General features: G+C 46.7%; 1 protein-coding gene across 1 annotated transcript in view; it reads left to right on the plus strand.

Annotated features, from left to right (window-relative positions):
• The first annotated feature begins 259 nt into the window (after window positions 1-259).
• Window positions 260-17,129, plus strand: part of Casq2 (calsequestrin 2) — a 69,316-nt gene continuing 52,446 nt past the window's right edge. Inside the window, exon 1 of the mRNA XM_004667527.2 lies at window positions 260-625. Coding sequence (XP_004667584.1) covers window positions 392-625 — 234 coding nt within the window. The 5' untranslated portion in view covers window positions 260-391. The remainder of the gene's footprint in view (window positions 626-17,129) is intronic.

Consider the following 17,129-nt stretch of genomic DNA (forward strand, 5'->3'; position numbering starts at 1 on the left):
CTGCCAGCTGCCTGTCCACCACACCACACTGTACCAGCGAATCTCTCAACAGTGTCATATCTAACTTTTTTTTTATTCATTGCATGATTTATTTTTAGCCTGAAACAACTGCATCCTAAAATTGGAGCTCCTAATAAGACAGGGGCTGGGCAGAGCTATGTAAGGTATCTGGGGCTTGGCCTCCGCCTGGCTCTTCCCCTATGCGCATGTGTGTGCTCCACTCAGTCCTGAGCCCAAGATTACACCGGTGTGGGGTCCACACAGTTTGTGGGACCCCAGGAGGTGAGAAGGAACAGCCTCTGCTCCCGGCTGGGCCCCGCAAGGCTACCAACAGTCTCCATCTCTCCCACACTCAGCTATTTTGGGGAGTGAGAACCCCAACTTTTTCCAGATGAAGAGAGCTCACCTGCTGGTCGTGGGGGTCTACTTGCTGGCCTCTTGCAGGGCAGAGGAGGGGCTGAAGTTCCCCACGTACGATGGGAAGGACCGAGTGGTAAGCCTTTCGGAGAAGAACTTCAAGCAGATTTTGAAGAAGTATGACTTGCTCTGCCTGTACTACCATGAGCCTGTGTCTTCAGACAAGGTCGCGCAAAAGCAGTTCCAGCTCAGAGAGGTTGTGCTGGAGGTGAGTGCGGCCGGCGCCCCGCTGCCCCGCTTGGGGCTGGGGTGTGGGAGAAAGAGAACAGAGAGGGCATCCTGCTGCGCTCTGCTGTGCTTTAAAAGTGTTGTGAGGCTGGGATGTGTGGACAAACTCTTAACATGGAGGGGCATGCACATGTCCCACAGCAATCCTCCTTGGGTCCCAGGAGTTGTATACTCTTGAGCTCAGGACAAACATCAGAGGATCATGGACAGTGAGTCCTTCATTGCATAGTTCTCCTAATTCTCCAGGGGCTCGTGTCCCTCTGCCATTTCCCTGGAGGAACGTACAAGCTACCGACAGGAGGGGGGGGGGAAGCCCCACCCAGTGCTGGTTCTCGGGTCTACTGCCAGCCGCCCCCTCCCCCCCTGCCCTGCGGGTGCGCGACTTCCCTGGCCCCCACTTCTCTGCGGCTGTGTGGTTCTCCTCTCCTGGTTTCTTCCTGCCCTCCTTACAGAAGTGAATGTGTGACTTTCTGGGCTGCATATTTATTAATGGGGGGCCTTTATTTTTTTGTTTTGCCTTGTTCTGTTTTCTCAGAAAGTTCTTGGTGTGAGCTTAGGGCATGTGCTGAAGTCATTTCTTATTTTATCTGTATTACATGGCCTGTTGGTCCCTTGGCACTGGGGCCATTTCTAATCCTTTGTGAGCGCCCGGGAAAGGCCGCCTACAACTTCTCCTGGACAGCCAAAGGCCACTGTCCCTTCAGGGGCACCTGTGCAGCCGTCAAGGTCCTCCTCAGACCTCAGGCCCAACCTACTCACAGTTATGGGAAATGCTACTTGAGAATGAAGTGATTTATCAGCCAGCATAGTCAGGGAACTCAGATTAATACAATACTTTAACAAAGTTCCCTTATAAAACCCATATGCATTTAAATTCTTCAAAAGATGACTATAATAAAATCTAGCAAACCATGCTGAATATATCAAAATAATAATAAGGCATGGTAGACACACATGGATATTTTCTCTGTTGCTCAAAAGGATGTCACAAAAACACCCAGAAGCAGCCTCACTGGGTTTACTGTCCGAGAAGCGACCTTGGAAATGTTCTTCATCATGCATTTGCAGCTTACTAACTGGGTTAGAGGTTGTGGATTCAAGGAGAGTGAGACACTCAAGCAGTTCTGCCCAAATAAAAGGCTACAGTAGCATGGGTTACTGTAACAACAGAGCAACCTAGTCAGTTGCCCTTATTGGTGAGAATTGGCATACCAAGACCCTAGGTGGATGCCTGAAGCTGCAGATAGTTCCTCACCCTGTGTGTGTATTTATTTATATACACATATACTTATATATGTGAGAGTGAGAACAGGATTCAACTTGGGATCTTCCTGCTTCAATCTGCCATATGTTATGCTTTTTTTTTTTCTGTTGATGTCCACATTCTGATAATAAAGTTTAATTTATATGCTAGGCATACTAAAAATTAACACAATAAATAATAAAATAATAAATAAATAAATAATAAAACCAGACAATTATAGCAACATACTATAATAAAAGTATGTGAATGTGGTCTCTCAAAACATCTTTTTTATTTCATGTTTATTTTTATTTATTTATTTATTTGAGAGAGACACAGAAAGTGAGTATGGCACCTGGAGAGATGGCTCAGCAGTTGACGTATTTGCCTGCAAAACTTAATGACCCAAATTCAATTCCCCAGCACCCATGTAAGCCAGATACAGAAAGTGGTACATGCATCTGGTGTTCATTTGCAGCAGCTAAGGCCCTCGAATGCCCATTCTCTCTCTTCTTTGCTGCAAACAAACTCCACCTGCATGCACCACTTTCTGTATCTGGCTTTATATGGGTGCTAGGGAATCAAACGCAGGTTCTTAGGCTTTATAGGCAAGCCCCTTACCCACTCTCCAACCTTGTCAGAAACTTTCCAACTCTCACTTAAACAGTCAGCCTGAGGCTTCCTTCTGGCTTACCCAGATTGCCAGCATCCTTGTTCTTGTACTTGGAGCCACTATTAAATAAATTAAATAAGGGTTACTTTAAAAAGGATGCTGTGTTCCATATCACGAGATCAGTTTGCTAACTGAGAAGGCGGCTGTTGCAGTCAGGTTCACATTGCTGGTAGAAATCACCCAGCCAAGAGCAGCTTGTGGCAAAAGAGGTTTATTTCAGTTTACAAGCTCGAGGGGAAGCTCCATGATGGCAGAGAAAATGATGGCACGAGCAGAGGTTGGACATCAGCCCCTGGGCAACATAAGGTTAATAGCAACAGTTAATAGTGTGCCAAACACTAGCAAGGGGACACTGGCTATAATACCCACAATCGCGCTCTCAACAATACACTCTCTCCAGGAGGTGTTAATCCCCAAATCTCCATCAGCTGGGAATCTAGCATTCCGAACACCTACGTTTATGGTGGACACCTGAATCAAACCACCACAGCTGCTAAGTAACTAACTGGCAGGTAATATATATGGTATGGACACAGTGAACCAAGGCATGATTCTTATTTCCTGGGCAGGAGGAAACAAAATGAAACACTTTTTCATTCTAGTACTCAGAATGACACAAAATTTGAAGCTGTAAATTATTTCTTGATATTTCCATCTCAAGTGTTTATATCTCAACTGACTTGGAGTAACTGAAGCTGTGAAGCAGAAAGCTAGATGAGAGGTATTGTGGTTTAATGTAAAGTGTCCTCCATAGGTTCATGTGTTTGGGTCCCAAGCTGGGGTTCCTGTTTGAGAAGGTTGTGGAAGCTTTAGGAGGGGGAGCCTTGCTGAAGGAAGTTGATCACTAGGGGCGGTCCTTGTGGGTTTATAGCCTAGCTCCACTTCCTGTTTCTCTTCCTTTCCTGGCTGTGGCTGCCATGTGACCAGCTGGCCTTCTGCTCCTGCCACCATGCCTTCCCCACCGTGATGGGATGCATCCCCTTGAAAATGTAAGCCAGTAGAAACCCTCTCCTGCCTTATGCTGCTTCCTGGCACACGTTTGGTCACAATGACTAAAATAACTAATACAGAAATTTGGTCCCCAGTACCAGGGCCATTGCTATGATAAAACTAACCATATCTTTATAGGCCATTTGAACTAATTTGCAGAAAGAATGTGGAAGAGTTTGGAACTTTGTGCTAGGGAAGTGCTACAATGCTGTGAGCAGAGTTTAAGAAGATATTCTGATGGGAGTTTGGAAAACTAGAATGAAGAGAAAAACACAGGGGTCTAGCAGAGGTCTGGCTCATGAGGCTTCAGAGGGAAACTAGGACTGTATCATCTGGAATGGGGCTAGAGGCAGTTCATGTTATATTCTGAAAAAGAATCTGACTATATTCTTCCCATGTCCTGAGACCTTGACTGAGGCTGAAGTTAAAGTCATGGACTAATGTTTTGGCACAGGACATTTCAAGGCAGGATAGCACTGAAGCTGTGGCAGGATTACTGTTCAGTGCTCTCCTTCAGGTCAGCAATGAAAGAGAATGGGAGGTTTATAGAAGAAAGGACGGAGGAGAAGTTTAAATTCCAGACAAGGCATCAATAATTATTGAACAGATTAAAGAGATTCATTCCATTCGTGAGAAAACTCACTCTCTTCAGTGGGACAATAGGAAAGGTTCCCTTGAGGGCAAGATCCCACCTACTGCAATTCTAATTCATGAGACTATAAATTCTTTTTAAAAATATTGTTTATTTATTTGAGAGAGACAGAGAGAAGGAGGCACACAGACAGAAAAAGAGATAAGGGGAGAATGACTATGGACATTCCAGGGCTTCCTGCCACTACAAATGAACTCCAGACACATGTGCTCCTTTGTGTATCTGGCTTTGCATGGGAACTGGGGAATGAAACCTGGGCCATCAGGCTTTGCAAGCAAGAGTCTTTAACACTGAGCCATCATTCCACCCCTTGTTAATTCTTTTGAAAAGAGAAAACCTAAATTAAGAATGTTGGGCTGGAGAGATGGCTTAGCAATTAAGGCTCTTATCTGCTAAGCCTAAGAACCCAAGTTTGAGTCCCCAGAACCCATATAAGCCAGATGCACATTGTGGTGTATGCAACTTGAGTTTGTTTGCAGTGGCTAGAGGCCCTGATATGCCCATTCTCTCTCTCTCTCTCTTAAATAAATAAATAAGTAACAAATATTAAAAAAGAATGTAACATAAGGGGTTTCCTGCTTTAAATATCATGCCTAAGAAAGTGTCTTCACAGAGTCAACAACCAAAGCACACAGATGCCACTACAGCTGCATTCCAAGGGAATCAGGCTTCCTCCCAAATAGGCAGGAGAAATTGCCAGCATTATCCACATGGTATCAGTTTTGTAGGCATGAAAGATGCAAGAATGAAGGAATCCTGGCATCTTGCTGTGTGGTTAGGAGAGCAGCTGAGGCTTGGCAGTGTGAAGCAAGATTGCATTCCTTGCAAGGAAATATCTACAGGCCCTTAGGTGAAGCTGTGAAGGTTAACCCTCAATTGCAGTGGAGACCCCAGGATGTTGGTGATGTCAGGACCATGGGATAGATAAGAAAATCTATAGGCTCAGAGTGGAGCCAGCCCCAGAGAAAGGATGTACATGCTACAAGCAGCACAATGGGAGAGGAAGGCCTACTGAAGCCCTTTGGAGCCCAGAAGAGTCACATGAGTCCCAGATACTAGACATGGCTATAGGATTGGGTGCTTACCCTGCTGGGTTTCAGTCTTACTTTGATCCTATTTTTCCTTGCTATGCCCTCATTCCTCTCTTTTGGAATAGAAATGGTTACTCTGTGCCATTATATGTTAGAAGTATGTAATATGTTGTTGTGATTTTATGGTGGCTCATAATTAAGATATTGTCTGGAGTCCCAGAAGAGATTTGGGGATTTCAAACTTTTTTCAACAGTGTTGAGACTATTTAAAACTATAGGGACTTTGGAAGTTGGAGCGATTTTGTTGTGTCATGAAATGGCCATGAGCCTTTGGGGACCAGGGGATGCATGCTGTGGTTTGAACGTAAAAATGCCCCCATAGGCTTATGCATTTGAACATTTGGTTCCCAGCTGGGGGCACTGTTTGGGAAGGTTGCAGAACCTTTAGAAGGTAGAGCATCGCTGGAGGAAGTTGCTCTGGGGACAGGCTTTGAGGAAGGAGGTCTAACCCAACCTCCTGTTCTCCTCTGCTGCCTGACTATGGCTGCAGTGTGACTGGCCTGATTGAGCTCCTGCTGCCATGCCTTCTCCGCCATGGCGGAGCATAGCTGGAAGCCGGAATGAATGCTCCTCTTCCTTAAGCTGCTTCCTGTCAGGCATTTGGGTGCAGAAATGAATAAAGTAACTGAGACAAGGGGAGACTGCTGTATAAGGATTTCTTGGAGTGTAGAAGAAAGAGGAAGGGTCCTACGTCCTTGGGGCCACATGTGGAAAGGACGAGAGGGCAGAGTTGGTTTGTGAAGTGAGTGGGAGTTCACAAGGCACAAAGAGGGAGGGACAGAGGGCAGAGATGGTGACAGCGCCCGAACATCCTCCACCCGTCGGCTTTTCCTCAACTTTGGTCATAGACTCTGACTTCCTTAGGATGAGATTTTATTGCCGCTTAGACTAGTCCCTGTGGGAGAGTCAGTCCTGTAAAGACGTCACAAGCCCTGCGCACCTCCCTCTGCTGAGTCTGAGTTGTGTCAAGGGAATGAAGTTTGACAAGAGGAGACTATATGGTCATTAAAGGCTTAGCAGGAAAAGGGCAAGTAAAATGTCACAGGAGTCATGAAACTCGAAATTTGCTTTCCCATCTGTCAGGGTGAAACTTCACAGGTCCTTGGGGTTGGTGCTTAGATTTTGGTGGTGTGTAGGCGTTCTGTGCTTGCGTGATGCATTAGGAAATGGTAGAGCTCAGAAAAACCTTGGGAATCACTTCTCAGGGATGGGCAACCTTTTGACATTTTAGTATGATATTGTAATTTATAAACGTGTTGGGCTGCACACAGTTATCCGGAGATGTGTATGACCCATATGCCACAGGCTAGACACTCCTGATGTGCATCGTTCTCAACACCACAATTCATGGATGTAGCTGTTCCCCAGGTTGTTAGAGTCAAAGTCTGGACCCGGCAGCCCCAACAGCCTAGGCTCCCTCGCCCATCCCCAACAGGTCAATCAAAGAGATCAATCAGAGTGAATAGCAGAGAAAGGAGGTTTATTCAATATGATGACACTGGGGAGAGGAGCAAACAGAGGTTCATCATTGACGCCCAAGTCTCTCTTGGGGTCCTGAGCTGAGGTTTAAGTTTGAATAAGAGGTAGGAGGTGTGCATAACTAAGTAGTCCTGGTACAGATGTGTCCTCCCACCCCTGAGGGGTCATCAATGAAACATTGTCAGCGTTGGGTGAAATCTCTTCCTCGGAGACAAATTCCTCGGTTTCTTCTCTTCCCACATAAAATTTCTAGGGTAATTCCATCTTCTTAGGGCCCATTGTTTCAGTGGGGCAATACTGTGGGGAAGGGCGCATGTGTCTCTAGAATATCTTTTTTTTTGCCTGGGCAGTTACTTAGCCTTGGCTGAAGTAGTTGGTAAGCTTAGTTCCTCACTGGGGCCTCTTCATCAACAATGTAGAGTAAATTCCTTTAGAAATTCAGAATATGTAAACAAAAGATAAGAGGTCATAAAAATAACCACCCACAAATAAACATTGTTAACATTGTAGCAGCTTTCTCTTCAGTAATTTTTCTATGCACAAAGGTACCTTTTTCAATAAGGATTTAACCACTTATATTGTTTTGTTTTCCGTCTTAGTCTATATCTTTAACACTTATATTTGGAAATGTAGTGTTAATGCTGGCATGGTACTCCACTGTGTAATTAACTGCCCCAGAAGACAAGCAGAGATTCTCAAGATACTGTCCCCTCCCTCCCTTCCTTCCTCCCTCTCCCTCTCCCTCCCTCCCTTCCACTATCAGACTATTGAAACCCAAAGCAGTAATATTTCCCCAGGAATCCCTGTACTTGGGGAACCCAGCCAAAGGAGCTTGCTTTCCCAGAAGAGATTTCACACACCCCTGACAACTTGTCACACCACTTGCAGGAGACACCGGAGCCCAGACAATGATGGTAGTAGCGGGCGGGCCTACCTTGCCCAGGACTGCTTAGCTACCCACAGCTCTTGTCCTCTCCTTAAAGCCAGACCTCCTGTCAGTATGCCCAGGACTTTCAACACTTACTTGATGGTCACTGGACCCCTCGTTTGCTCCTCTTCCCAGTGTGGCCACATTGACTAAATCTTTCTCTGCTTTTCACCACTGCTGATCCCTTTAACTGGTAATTAGGATGTGACTGAGCCCAACTTGTAGCTGACAGAGCCCAGGCTTTTACCCTAAAAACTCCAGTTATACAAGCATACATATTCCACAAGCCATTTTCCTATTTGTAGACCCTGACACAATTGTCTGGTTTTAATTTTATTTATCTATTTCCATTTTCATTGTTGTCTTAATGGGACACATTCAATGACTTTGTCACGCCCTTTGTGGAGTGAGGCCCCTTCTACTGTTCAGTTCACAGAGGCAGCTCCCTTGCTTAAGGCCATAAGCGCCTTCTCACGTCTTTCTCCTCTGTTCATGGAGACTTGAGTTGAGTTTCTGTGGTACATTGCCAGCCTTCTACAAGGAACCAGAATTCAAAGCAAGCTCAATACAGGGGAAGCAAAACAACAGTAAGTCCCCTTCCCCAAGATTGAATTGGAAAAGGATGATCAAGAAACTTCTTGGAAAGAAAAGAAAAAAAAATAAAAGAAACTGCTTGGGGGCTGTAGAGAAAGATGGCTCAGCAGTTAAGGCACTTGCCTGCAAAGCCTAAGGACCCAGGTTCGATTCCCCAGTACCCATGTAAAGCCAGATGCACAAAGTGGTACATGTGTCTGCAGTTCATTTGCAGTGGCTGGAGACCCTGGAGTGCCCATTCTCTCTGTCTGTCTCTCTCAATCTCGTCAATATGTAAAATAAAGAAACTGCTTGGGAATCAAAAGTGCAATAGGTTATTATGTAAAGACATCAGAAAATGGTGTTGGAGCCCCAGGTGCAATGTATAACACTTGGCATCTTCAAGGCACTATCACGAGCCTTCAGAAGTGGCATCACCTGTTGCCAAACACCCAAGCCCAGTGAGGGATAGTTGGCCTCCTCCTCTTTCCTCTTTCATACCGACCTCCCAGCTGACTCCAGAACCCATGTCCTTTACCTGTGTCACTCCACTGATAGTTTTAGGTTCTCTGAGGACTTTTCATTTTACATTCCCACATCCAAACGTGATGCTGATGCTGTCAACCGAGTGTGTGGATTGGGGATGGAGCAAGGTGGAGAGCAAGAGATCAACCTGTAAGATACTTACTGGGTAGAGGGAAGTCATGGGAATTCTCACAGGCAGGTTACTGCTTTAGAACATGAGAATAAGCATTGTGAATCTCTGAATAGACATATTCATCTATTCATCAAATAGTTATTGCTCTCAGCAGACACAGTAATCTTCACATGATAAAATGAACGAATGACTCTTACAATCTTTCCACCCCCTCATCCACAATGTTCCCTGAGCCATGACAGGTCTGTTGGCAGTCTGATTTGGTGTTGAGTTCTCTGCAGCCTCTGTATTCCTGCTTTGATAGGTTTTGATTGATTACTTTGTCTGTCACCATCACTCTAATGCTGGTTGTCACACTAGCAGTAATAGTAGTAGTCACGTCACCTCGTTCTCTGTGATTTCTCCTGGGCCCCGGCAGTTGACTCTTACCACACAGGGACTAAATGAGGCCTTCATGCCTCATACCATGGGGAAGGGTCCCAGGGTGGCAGGAGCTGGGGAGAGGGGATGGAAGGGTATAGCTGTTATATTTAAAATAAAATCAATGCAGAATGTGCAATGTGGACATCAGGGCTCTGTAGATCTTAGATAAGGAAGTCCCTTGCTGTCACTGATCTCAGTCTGCAAAGCCCCTCACAGTTGACTCCCTCTGTGTGCAGATCTCCATCCTAACTGATTTATGTATCAGGAAAATGTCACCTTTAGCTGTTCCCTCCTTCAGTGACCTCCAAGCTTACTACTGTGTGCATACTTACTATACCCTGCCCCCAGAAACTGCTTTAACTGGCCAATGGACGAAAGATGATGCCCAGACAGTACAATTTTTGAACATGGTAATCCATAAAGTTTACCAATTGAGGTTGAGGTCTTCCTGAGTGATTGTAACATAAAGCCGAGTTTGAGGACCACGTAGGCTTAGGTCTTGATAATAAAAGCATTCACTGAGACCAATGGCAGTGGCATTGCTTGAGAATATGCTAGCAGCGAAGGATTCAGATCCTGCCCTAGAATTAGATTCTGCCTCTCAGGTGATATGTAAGTATGTAAAGGTTTGCAAAGCACTTGTGGGTCTGTTGGGCTGGCGGAATTTTCCATAAGACCATATCACCTTGCATCTGTTTGGCTTTTGGTCTTTTGGCTTTCTTGAATGATATTAGACTTACTGGTTACCTCTGATTTGGGATGTTAAGTAGAGTCTAAGGGGTGTAGGAACCCAGATCTTCTCTGGGACTCAGCTAACCAGCTAAGAGCTCTCTCACTGACCCCTCACTCAGAACCAGAGGATTTCCTCACCTGAAAAGCCCCTTGCCCTCTTTGAGTCATTTCCCATCGAATTACCTGGTTTTCTAAGACCATACCAGAAAGTGGCCTTGTAAGAACTCTTAGGAGGAGACATGCATCTATTTGGTTGCTGTGTCATAATGACATATGGATGTAGGATGTGAAAATGCAGTAGTGTTTAATGGGAACTTTGAGGGAGTTTTTCAGAGCAAACCATTGGGTGTTCTATACTCAGAAGCTAAGCGTTGACAAGCTCAAATATGAATCCTTGCTGCCTACTTATGAAGAAACAGGTCACATGGCCCCTGACATCCATGATGTCAATTTCATTTAGGTCTAGGTTCAAGCATCTCCTTATTAACCAAGCCATCTCCCTGACCACCTATGTAAGTCACCCTCTCCAAGCATCCTCTTCCTCCTTTCTCTTCCTTGTGCTTCTCAGCATTGGGTGACATATGGCAAATTGTCTGACTTCCTGATAGAAGGTAAAATCCATAAAGACAAGGGCTTTGTTCTCTTTGCTGGTCTCCAACTACTAGGCTAGAACCTGGCTCAGTTTGACATGTCACTTATATTGTCTATATTACAAATATATTTCTCCTTGACTTTTAAAAAATTAAGTTAATATTTTAAAGTATTGAGGAAAATAGTAAGGAGGTAAAATTTACTAGGTTCAGGGACCAGTGTGTTCTCCTACTTAGTCCCTCTGAAATATGGTTAAACTGATATTTTTAAACTGTGGCACACTCAGTCCAGTCCACTTGGGCAGAGGCCTCCAGCTCTGTAAGGCTGACCCTGCCTTCTAAGCCTATTTAGCACTGGCAAACGTCCCATGGTTACTTTTCCAAACCCCAAGGCAAGTGAAGTTGCTGGAGTCAAGTCAATCTACAGATGGAGTGATGTGGGAATACTGGGCACAGAATAGCAATCACGCAGGATTTAGGGACTTTTTCCAACTGTTCACTGCCCAAAGATGGCCTGTTTCAGCCTCACACCTGCTCCACTCTGAAAACTCAGATGAGCTCAGGCTTATTTTGGTTTGGCTTGAGAACACGTCCACATATAGAGCCTGAGCTACCAGGAGAAGATCACCCATGTCCCATGGTTCACATGGAATCAATCCCCAGTGCTACAGGGCTGTAAGATGGGCATGGGGTGGCACTTTATGTGGTACAGATGGTGCTGGGGGCAGGGTGGGACCACAGAAGGTCAAGAGCATGGATGGAGGTGAGGTAGTTAGCAAGTCTACATACAGAAAGCCTAAGGACATAAGATTTTACAAATTTGAAGCCACTCTGTTGACTGGTGAGTATTGAGACCATTAGAGGCCTCTCATTACTCCCATGCCGCCCAAGGACCTCAGTATCCCGAGGTATAAGCAGGAGACTCAGTCTTGTTCAGTTCATGAGCTAAGACTTATTCCAGGCCTTCTCAGTTCAGGAATACAATCTTGTGTTCTTAGAGTAACCTCCTCCCAAAGGTCTAAATGTTTAAATGGGAACATGAGATATTTTGAAAACAGTCTAAGAGCTGGGAATATAGCTCAGTTGGTAAAGTGTTTTCCTCAAAAGCATTAGGACCTGAATTTGACCCCTAGCACCCACTAAAACATCACCAGGCATGGTGGCATGCCTCTAAGCCCAGCACTGAGGTGGCAGAAACGGGCTTTCTGGCCAGCAGCTGGTCTAGGCTAATTTGTGAGCTCCTAGCCAGTTACAGACCCTGCCTCAAAGGAGGTGGATGGTGTTTCACAGAATGGCACTTTAAGTTGTCCTCTGTCATATGGAGTCACATGTGCACATGCATACACACACCTATACACACACACACACACACACACACACACACATATATACACATGCATTAAAATATTCTAAGGACTCATATTACAAAGCAGTAAGGTAAAAAGTAAGACATAGGGCTGGAGAGATGGCTTAGTGGTTAAGCGCTTGCCTGTGAAGCCTAAGGACCCGGTTCGAGGCTTGATTCCCCAGGACCCACGTTAGCCATATGCACAAGGGGGTGCACGCGTCTGGAGTTCATTTGCAGTGGCTGGAGGCCCTGGCGTGCCCATTCTCCCTCTCTCTCTCTCTCTCTCTCTCTCTCTCTCTCTCTCTCTCTGCCTCTTTCTCTCTCTGTCGCTCTCAAATAAGTAAATAATAATAATAATAATAATAACAATAAAAGTAAGACATAAATCTGCTCAAGAACACCGAGGCTTTTCCGTCCAGTCCCCAGCCCTGTGCTGTGTGGTCAGTGGGGACTGGGGGTGCCTCAGCTTGGCCTTGCTGCACATCGAAGACGGCTTGTTTCACCTAGCATGCCTGTCTGGGCTGAAGTACCCACGCATCTGAAGAAGCCTGACAGCTTCCCTAGTTTATGAACTGGATGCAGTGGGTCAGAGTCTCCAGACAAGCTGCTCCTGTTTGGCTAGCTGCGCAGGAAGATAGCCAGTATGCCATCTTGCAATAAGGTGGGTCGGGCAGGCTTCAGAGTGCCCAAGGCACCTGGTTCCAGGAGCCCCTCCTTCTGCTGGCCGCACGGAGCCAGGCCGCCTGTCCTCCCCATCTGCTGCACACTGTACCAAGGCTCACCTGTCTCTGCCTCAACCCTCTCCACAGCCTGGCCCTGGATATGAAACCACTGGTTAGCTGCCCACACATACCCAATTTACCTACAAAGAAAAACGGGTCCAACTCTTGGATTCAGAAAGGAGCAAATGGTGTTGAGTCTTTGTCCAAGCCGTGTGGCATCAGGAAGGTCCTAACTGCCAGAGGCTGAGGGCTTGTTCTATAAAATGTAAGCCACGCCATGTGCTTTCCTAACAGGACATCTTATGGCAGAGACGTATGACAGGTGCAAAGTGGTGAGCACGGGAGGGATGCCCTTGAACTCACCATGGGTGCGAAACCCTGTCTCTCCTCTCCCCATGGCTTGGATTTCTATGGTGTATGTGGATAGTAGATGCCATTGAAGTGACACAGTTAGAAACTGGGAAGATGGCTCAGTGGGTAAAGTGTTTGCTCTACGGTCAAGCTGAATAAAAGCCAGGCATGTAGTATGCGCCTGTAACCCCTCCCTGGGGCCGAAGACAAGAGATTCCCTGGGGTTGGATGGCTAGCTTGTTGGTGAGCCTCAGGTTTGTTGAGAGACGCTGTCTCAGAAAACTAAGGTGGAAAGTGATTGAGAAAGACACCTGATTTCAACCTCTGGCGTCCACACACAGGCATCCACACACAGGAACCTATGTGCGTGTGTGTGCACACACACACACACACACGTTCTCCACACACAACATAACACTAGTCAGAATTTGTTGTTAGTGTTTTCGTTTTGCTCTGAGACAGGGTCTTGCTATGTAGATTAGGCTGGTCTCAAACTCAGGATCCAATTGCCTCAGCTCCCGAATGCTGGGATCTCATCAGACATCTCATAAAATTAAGTCAAGCAGGGTCAGGTTCCTCTTCTGGTTTTCAATGTGCATGGCAGGAGAGAGATGCCAAAAATTTCTTCCTCTACTTGTTATTCTATACAGAGACACTCACCTCTCCTCCTTTAAAAAAAAATAAATTTGAGGCTGGGGGAATGGCTTAGCAATTAAGGCACTTGCCTGCAAAGGCAAAGGACCTAAGTTCAATTCCTCAGAACCCACATAAGCCAGATGCACAAGGAGGCATACGCGTCTGGAGTTTGTTTGCAGTGGCTGGAGGGCCTGGCATGCCCATTCTGTCTCTCAATCTCTGCTTCTGTCCCATTCTCTCTCAAATAAATAAAAATTAAAAAATATATTTGAGAGAGAGGACAGAGAGAGAGTGTGTGTATCGGCATCCAGGGCCTCCTGCCACTACAAACAAACTACACACACACACACACACACACACACACTACTTTGTGTATCTGGCTTTACGTAAGTGCTGAGGAATTGAACCCAGGCCATCAGGGTTTGCAAGCAAGTGCCTCTAACTGTTGAGCCCCATCCTCTCCTCCATTTTAATGAATGAAAATATCAATCAAGAGAAAGTTAGTTTAGAACAAGATGGCTTCTTGTTGGTTCCAGAAAGGCTCTGGACACTGTGGGCTCCTTCTGAGCTGGGGAGGCTGCAGAGGGAATCCCATAGCATGCTGGGGGCTGCGCTTCTAGATGGCATTTCCACGAGCTCTTGGGCACAGAACTCTGATAAGAAAATTAGGAAAGGGTCTGATCTACTCCACGTCAGTCAATTCGTGTTGTTAATTAATGAATAAATAATTCATTTTGTGATGGTGGGGATTGGACGTAGGTCCTTGCTCATGCTAGACAAGTGCTGCATCGTTGTACTATTCTTTCAGCCGCCAAATTGTGTGTGTGTGTGTGTGCGTGTGTGTGTGTGTGTGTGCAAATCAAATCCATTTTTTAAATTTCATCCAATGATCTTGTTAGTATAAAATGGAAAACAAAAACAGAACAAAAATCCTGGCCTCCAGAGATAGTCTGTGTCATTCTGTGAGTCTGGACGTCGTACAAGGCCATGCAGTGAGACGCTGTGATCGGATGTTAGAAGCTGCATAGAACAGAGGTTCTCACCGCCCAGAGCAGACGCACAGTGTCACCAGAGACTCAGTCAGACATGCACATTCCGGGGTCCATCCCAAACCTGCTGCAGCGGAAGCTCTGGGTGGCCCCCTTGGTCTATGTTAATGTCAGCCTCACCCGCAGAAAATGCTGATGGGTGCTTTCAGTGAGAAACCATAGGCTTAGCAGGATGGGATTTGCCCAGCACTGGAGTTACAGGGAATAAACACTCACTAAGTACTTGCATGGAGGTCACACCTGCAAGAATTAGATTTCACTTCCTTTTAGATTAGAAACTCGGAGCTCGGGGAAATGTAGCCTGCTGTGTCTCATAGCTTGTTATCAGGGTTCCTCTGCTGCCCTGTCGGGAATTACATGGCAACAGAAGAGGACCTGGGTCTGGGTCTTAGTGAACTAGGCCCCAGGGCAAGCGGCTCAGCCTCTCTGTTGCTCCATTTCTTCACTTGCAAACCTCTAGGGAGTCTTTTTGCAATGATTTAGGAACACAATTCACACGAGGAAGTTGAGGCTGTGATTGTAGGGTCTTCTCAGCTTCTCTATGTGGAGGGGTGCGCTGAATACACACACAGCAGCCTTTCAGCCTCTGCCTTGGCCATGAGTGAAGTGGGTGAGGAAAATGATCGACAGCCTCCTGCTCCCCCAAGGCACCTTCTGCTGGCCCCCAGAGGCCCTGGTGTCCCCTCGCCTCTCACAACAGGCATCTGCTTCCCCACCCAGCCTCTTTGGTGGACATCTCCCTGCCAACTGCCCAGCTATACATAGCCCGGGCCTCGCCTGAGGGCAGCCCAGAGTGACGGGAGATTACCGGAGATAATCATGGCTCTTGAATTTCAGGGACGCACAGTTGTTGAACAGTTTGACACGTTGCCAGGTGGGATGAAGGAGTTGGGTAACGCAGCCCTCTGCTCTTGGCAGCAAGGAAGGAGCAGGCCTGCAACAAGCCTAGGTCTACTGACTGGTCTAAAGACATTCGCTCTGAGCAGAGATCTGAGCTGCTCCCCTTAGGATCCTGGGCAAGATGTGTGTGCAGATTCCTGAGCCTGCAGAAAAGCATCCCAGGCCCTACCCTTCAAATGGTTCCACCCGTTTTCCTCCCCCCCCACCTTCCCTCAAAGGAAATTTGAGTTTCTCCCCCTCAAAGGCAGTTCTTGGGAAGTGGCACAGATATGTCTGTCTTCATCCCTGTCCCTGGGATAGGGCAGAGAAAGAAGTCTTACACAGGGACTTGGGTGACCTATTGGATGTGCTGTCCTCTGAGGCCCAGAGGATAGTCACACAACAGGGAGTTTAAGCCCTTCTATCTGCCTTGTGTGCTGACCCTTCCTTTCATGGGTGAACTTCTGGAACAAGTAAGCCACACCTGCTCTAGCCTGTCCTCACCACCCACTCAACGGTTCAGTTCCTGGCTTTGGCTTCTGTCCCAGATTTTCTCTACAAGGTCACCCGTGACTTGCCAGTCCCAAAAGGAGAAACCCAACGGGGGGTCCCTCCCCTCCTTGACTCCCTGTGACACTTGATATGACTTCTTTTCCCTTCATGACTTTACAGTCAGGGCACCGTGATCCTTTCCCACCCTTCGCTTCCCCTGTGCTTCCTCTCTGCCAGGACCAGGATCCTCACGCCTCCAACATGGCCAGCCCTGGCATGTGGTTTTCTCATGAACTCACCCCTCAAACATGCCACCCACCTTCTTGCCTCTGCCTCTCATGTCCATAACTCCACTGGGACCTCTTCCTGAGCCGTGGGTGCATATCCCAGCTCTTGGCTGATTTATGTAAGCATAAACTCACCACATTGGTATCCATGCTGGCCATGTTACAGGTTTTAGATGCATCCTGAATGCATGGAAATCAGACCCATGACGTGTATGATGGCTTGCAAGGTTTCACCTCCCTGCCCATGGGCTCTCTCTCACGAGAGCTCTACAGCCCTTATTTTCTGTCCTGCTGCTTTGGGTGCCTCTCTCACTATAGCACAAGGACCTTGAAGCTGATGCATTTCTCACACATTTTTAGTTTGCAAGTACCTTGAACACAGTAGCCACCCCTCCACCCATTAATGATGTGCCTCTCTGATGCTCCAGACTGTGGCAGTTTTGAGTCAGTACAACATCCAGCACCCTATTCCGCTGTTCAAACTCTTCCAAACAATCCCAGGAAATAAATCCTGTTGTTGTGCATATCCTGCAGTGGGTCATAGCACAGGATAGGAACCAAGTCAGGAGCCCAGGGCTCTATCACGAATCCTTGTGCTTCTCACCACTGGGATCTGCTATCAATGGGCCACTTACGCACATCACAGATGTCATGTTCTTGGACCTCACCATTTCAGTGGTGATCGTGG

Source organism: Jaculus jaculus, chromosome 19 (assembly GCF_020740685.1).
Source record: "Jaculus jaculus isolate mJacJac1 chromosome 19, mJacJac1.mat.Y.cur, whole genome shotgun sequence".
Taxonomy (NCBI): Eukaryota; Metazoa; Chordata; class Mammalia; order Rodentia; family Dipodidae; genus Jaculus; species Jaculus jaculus.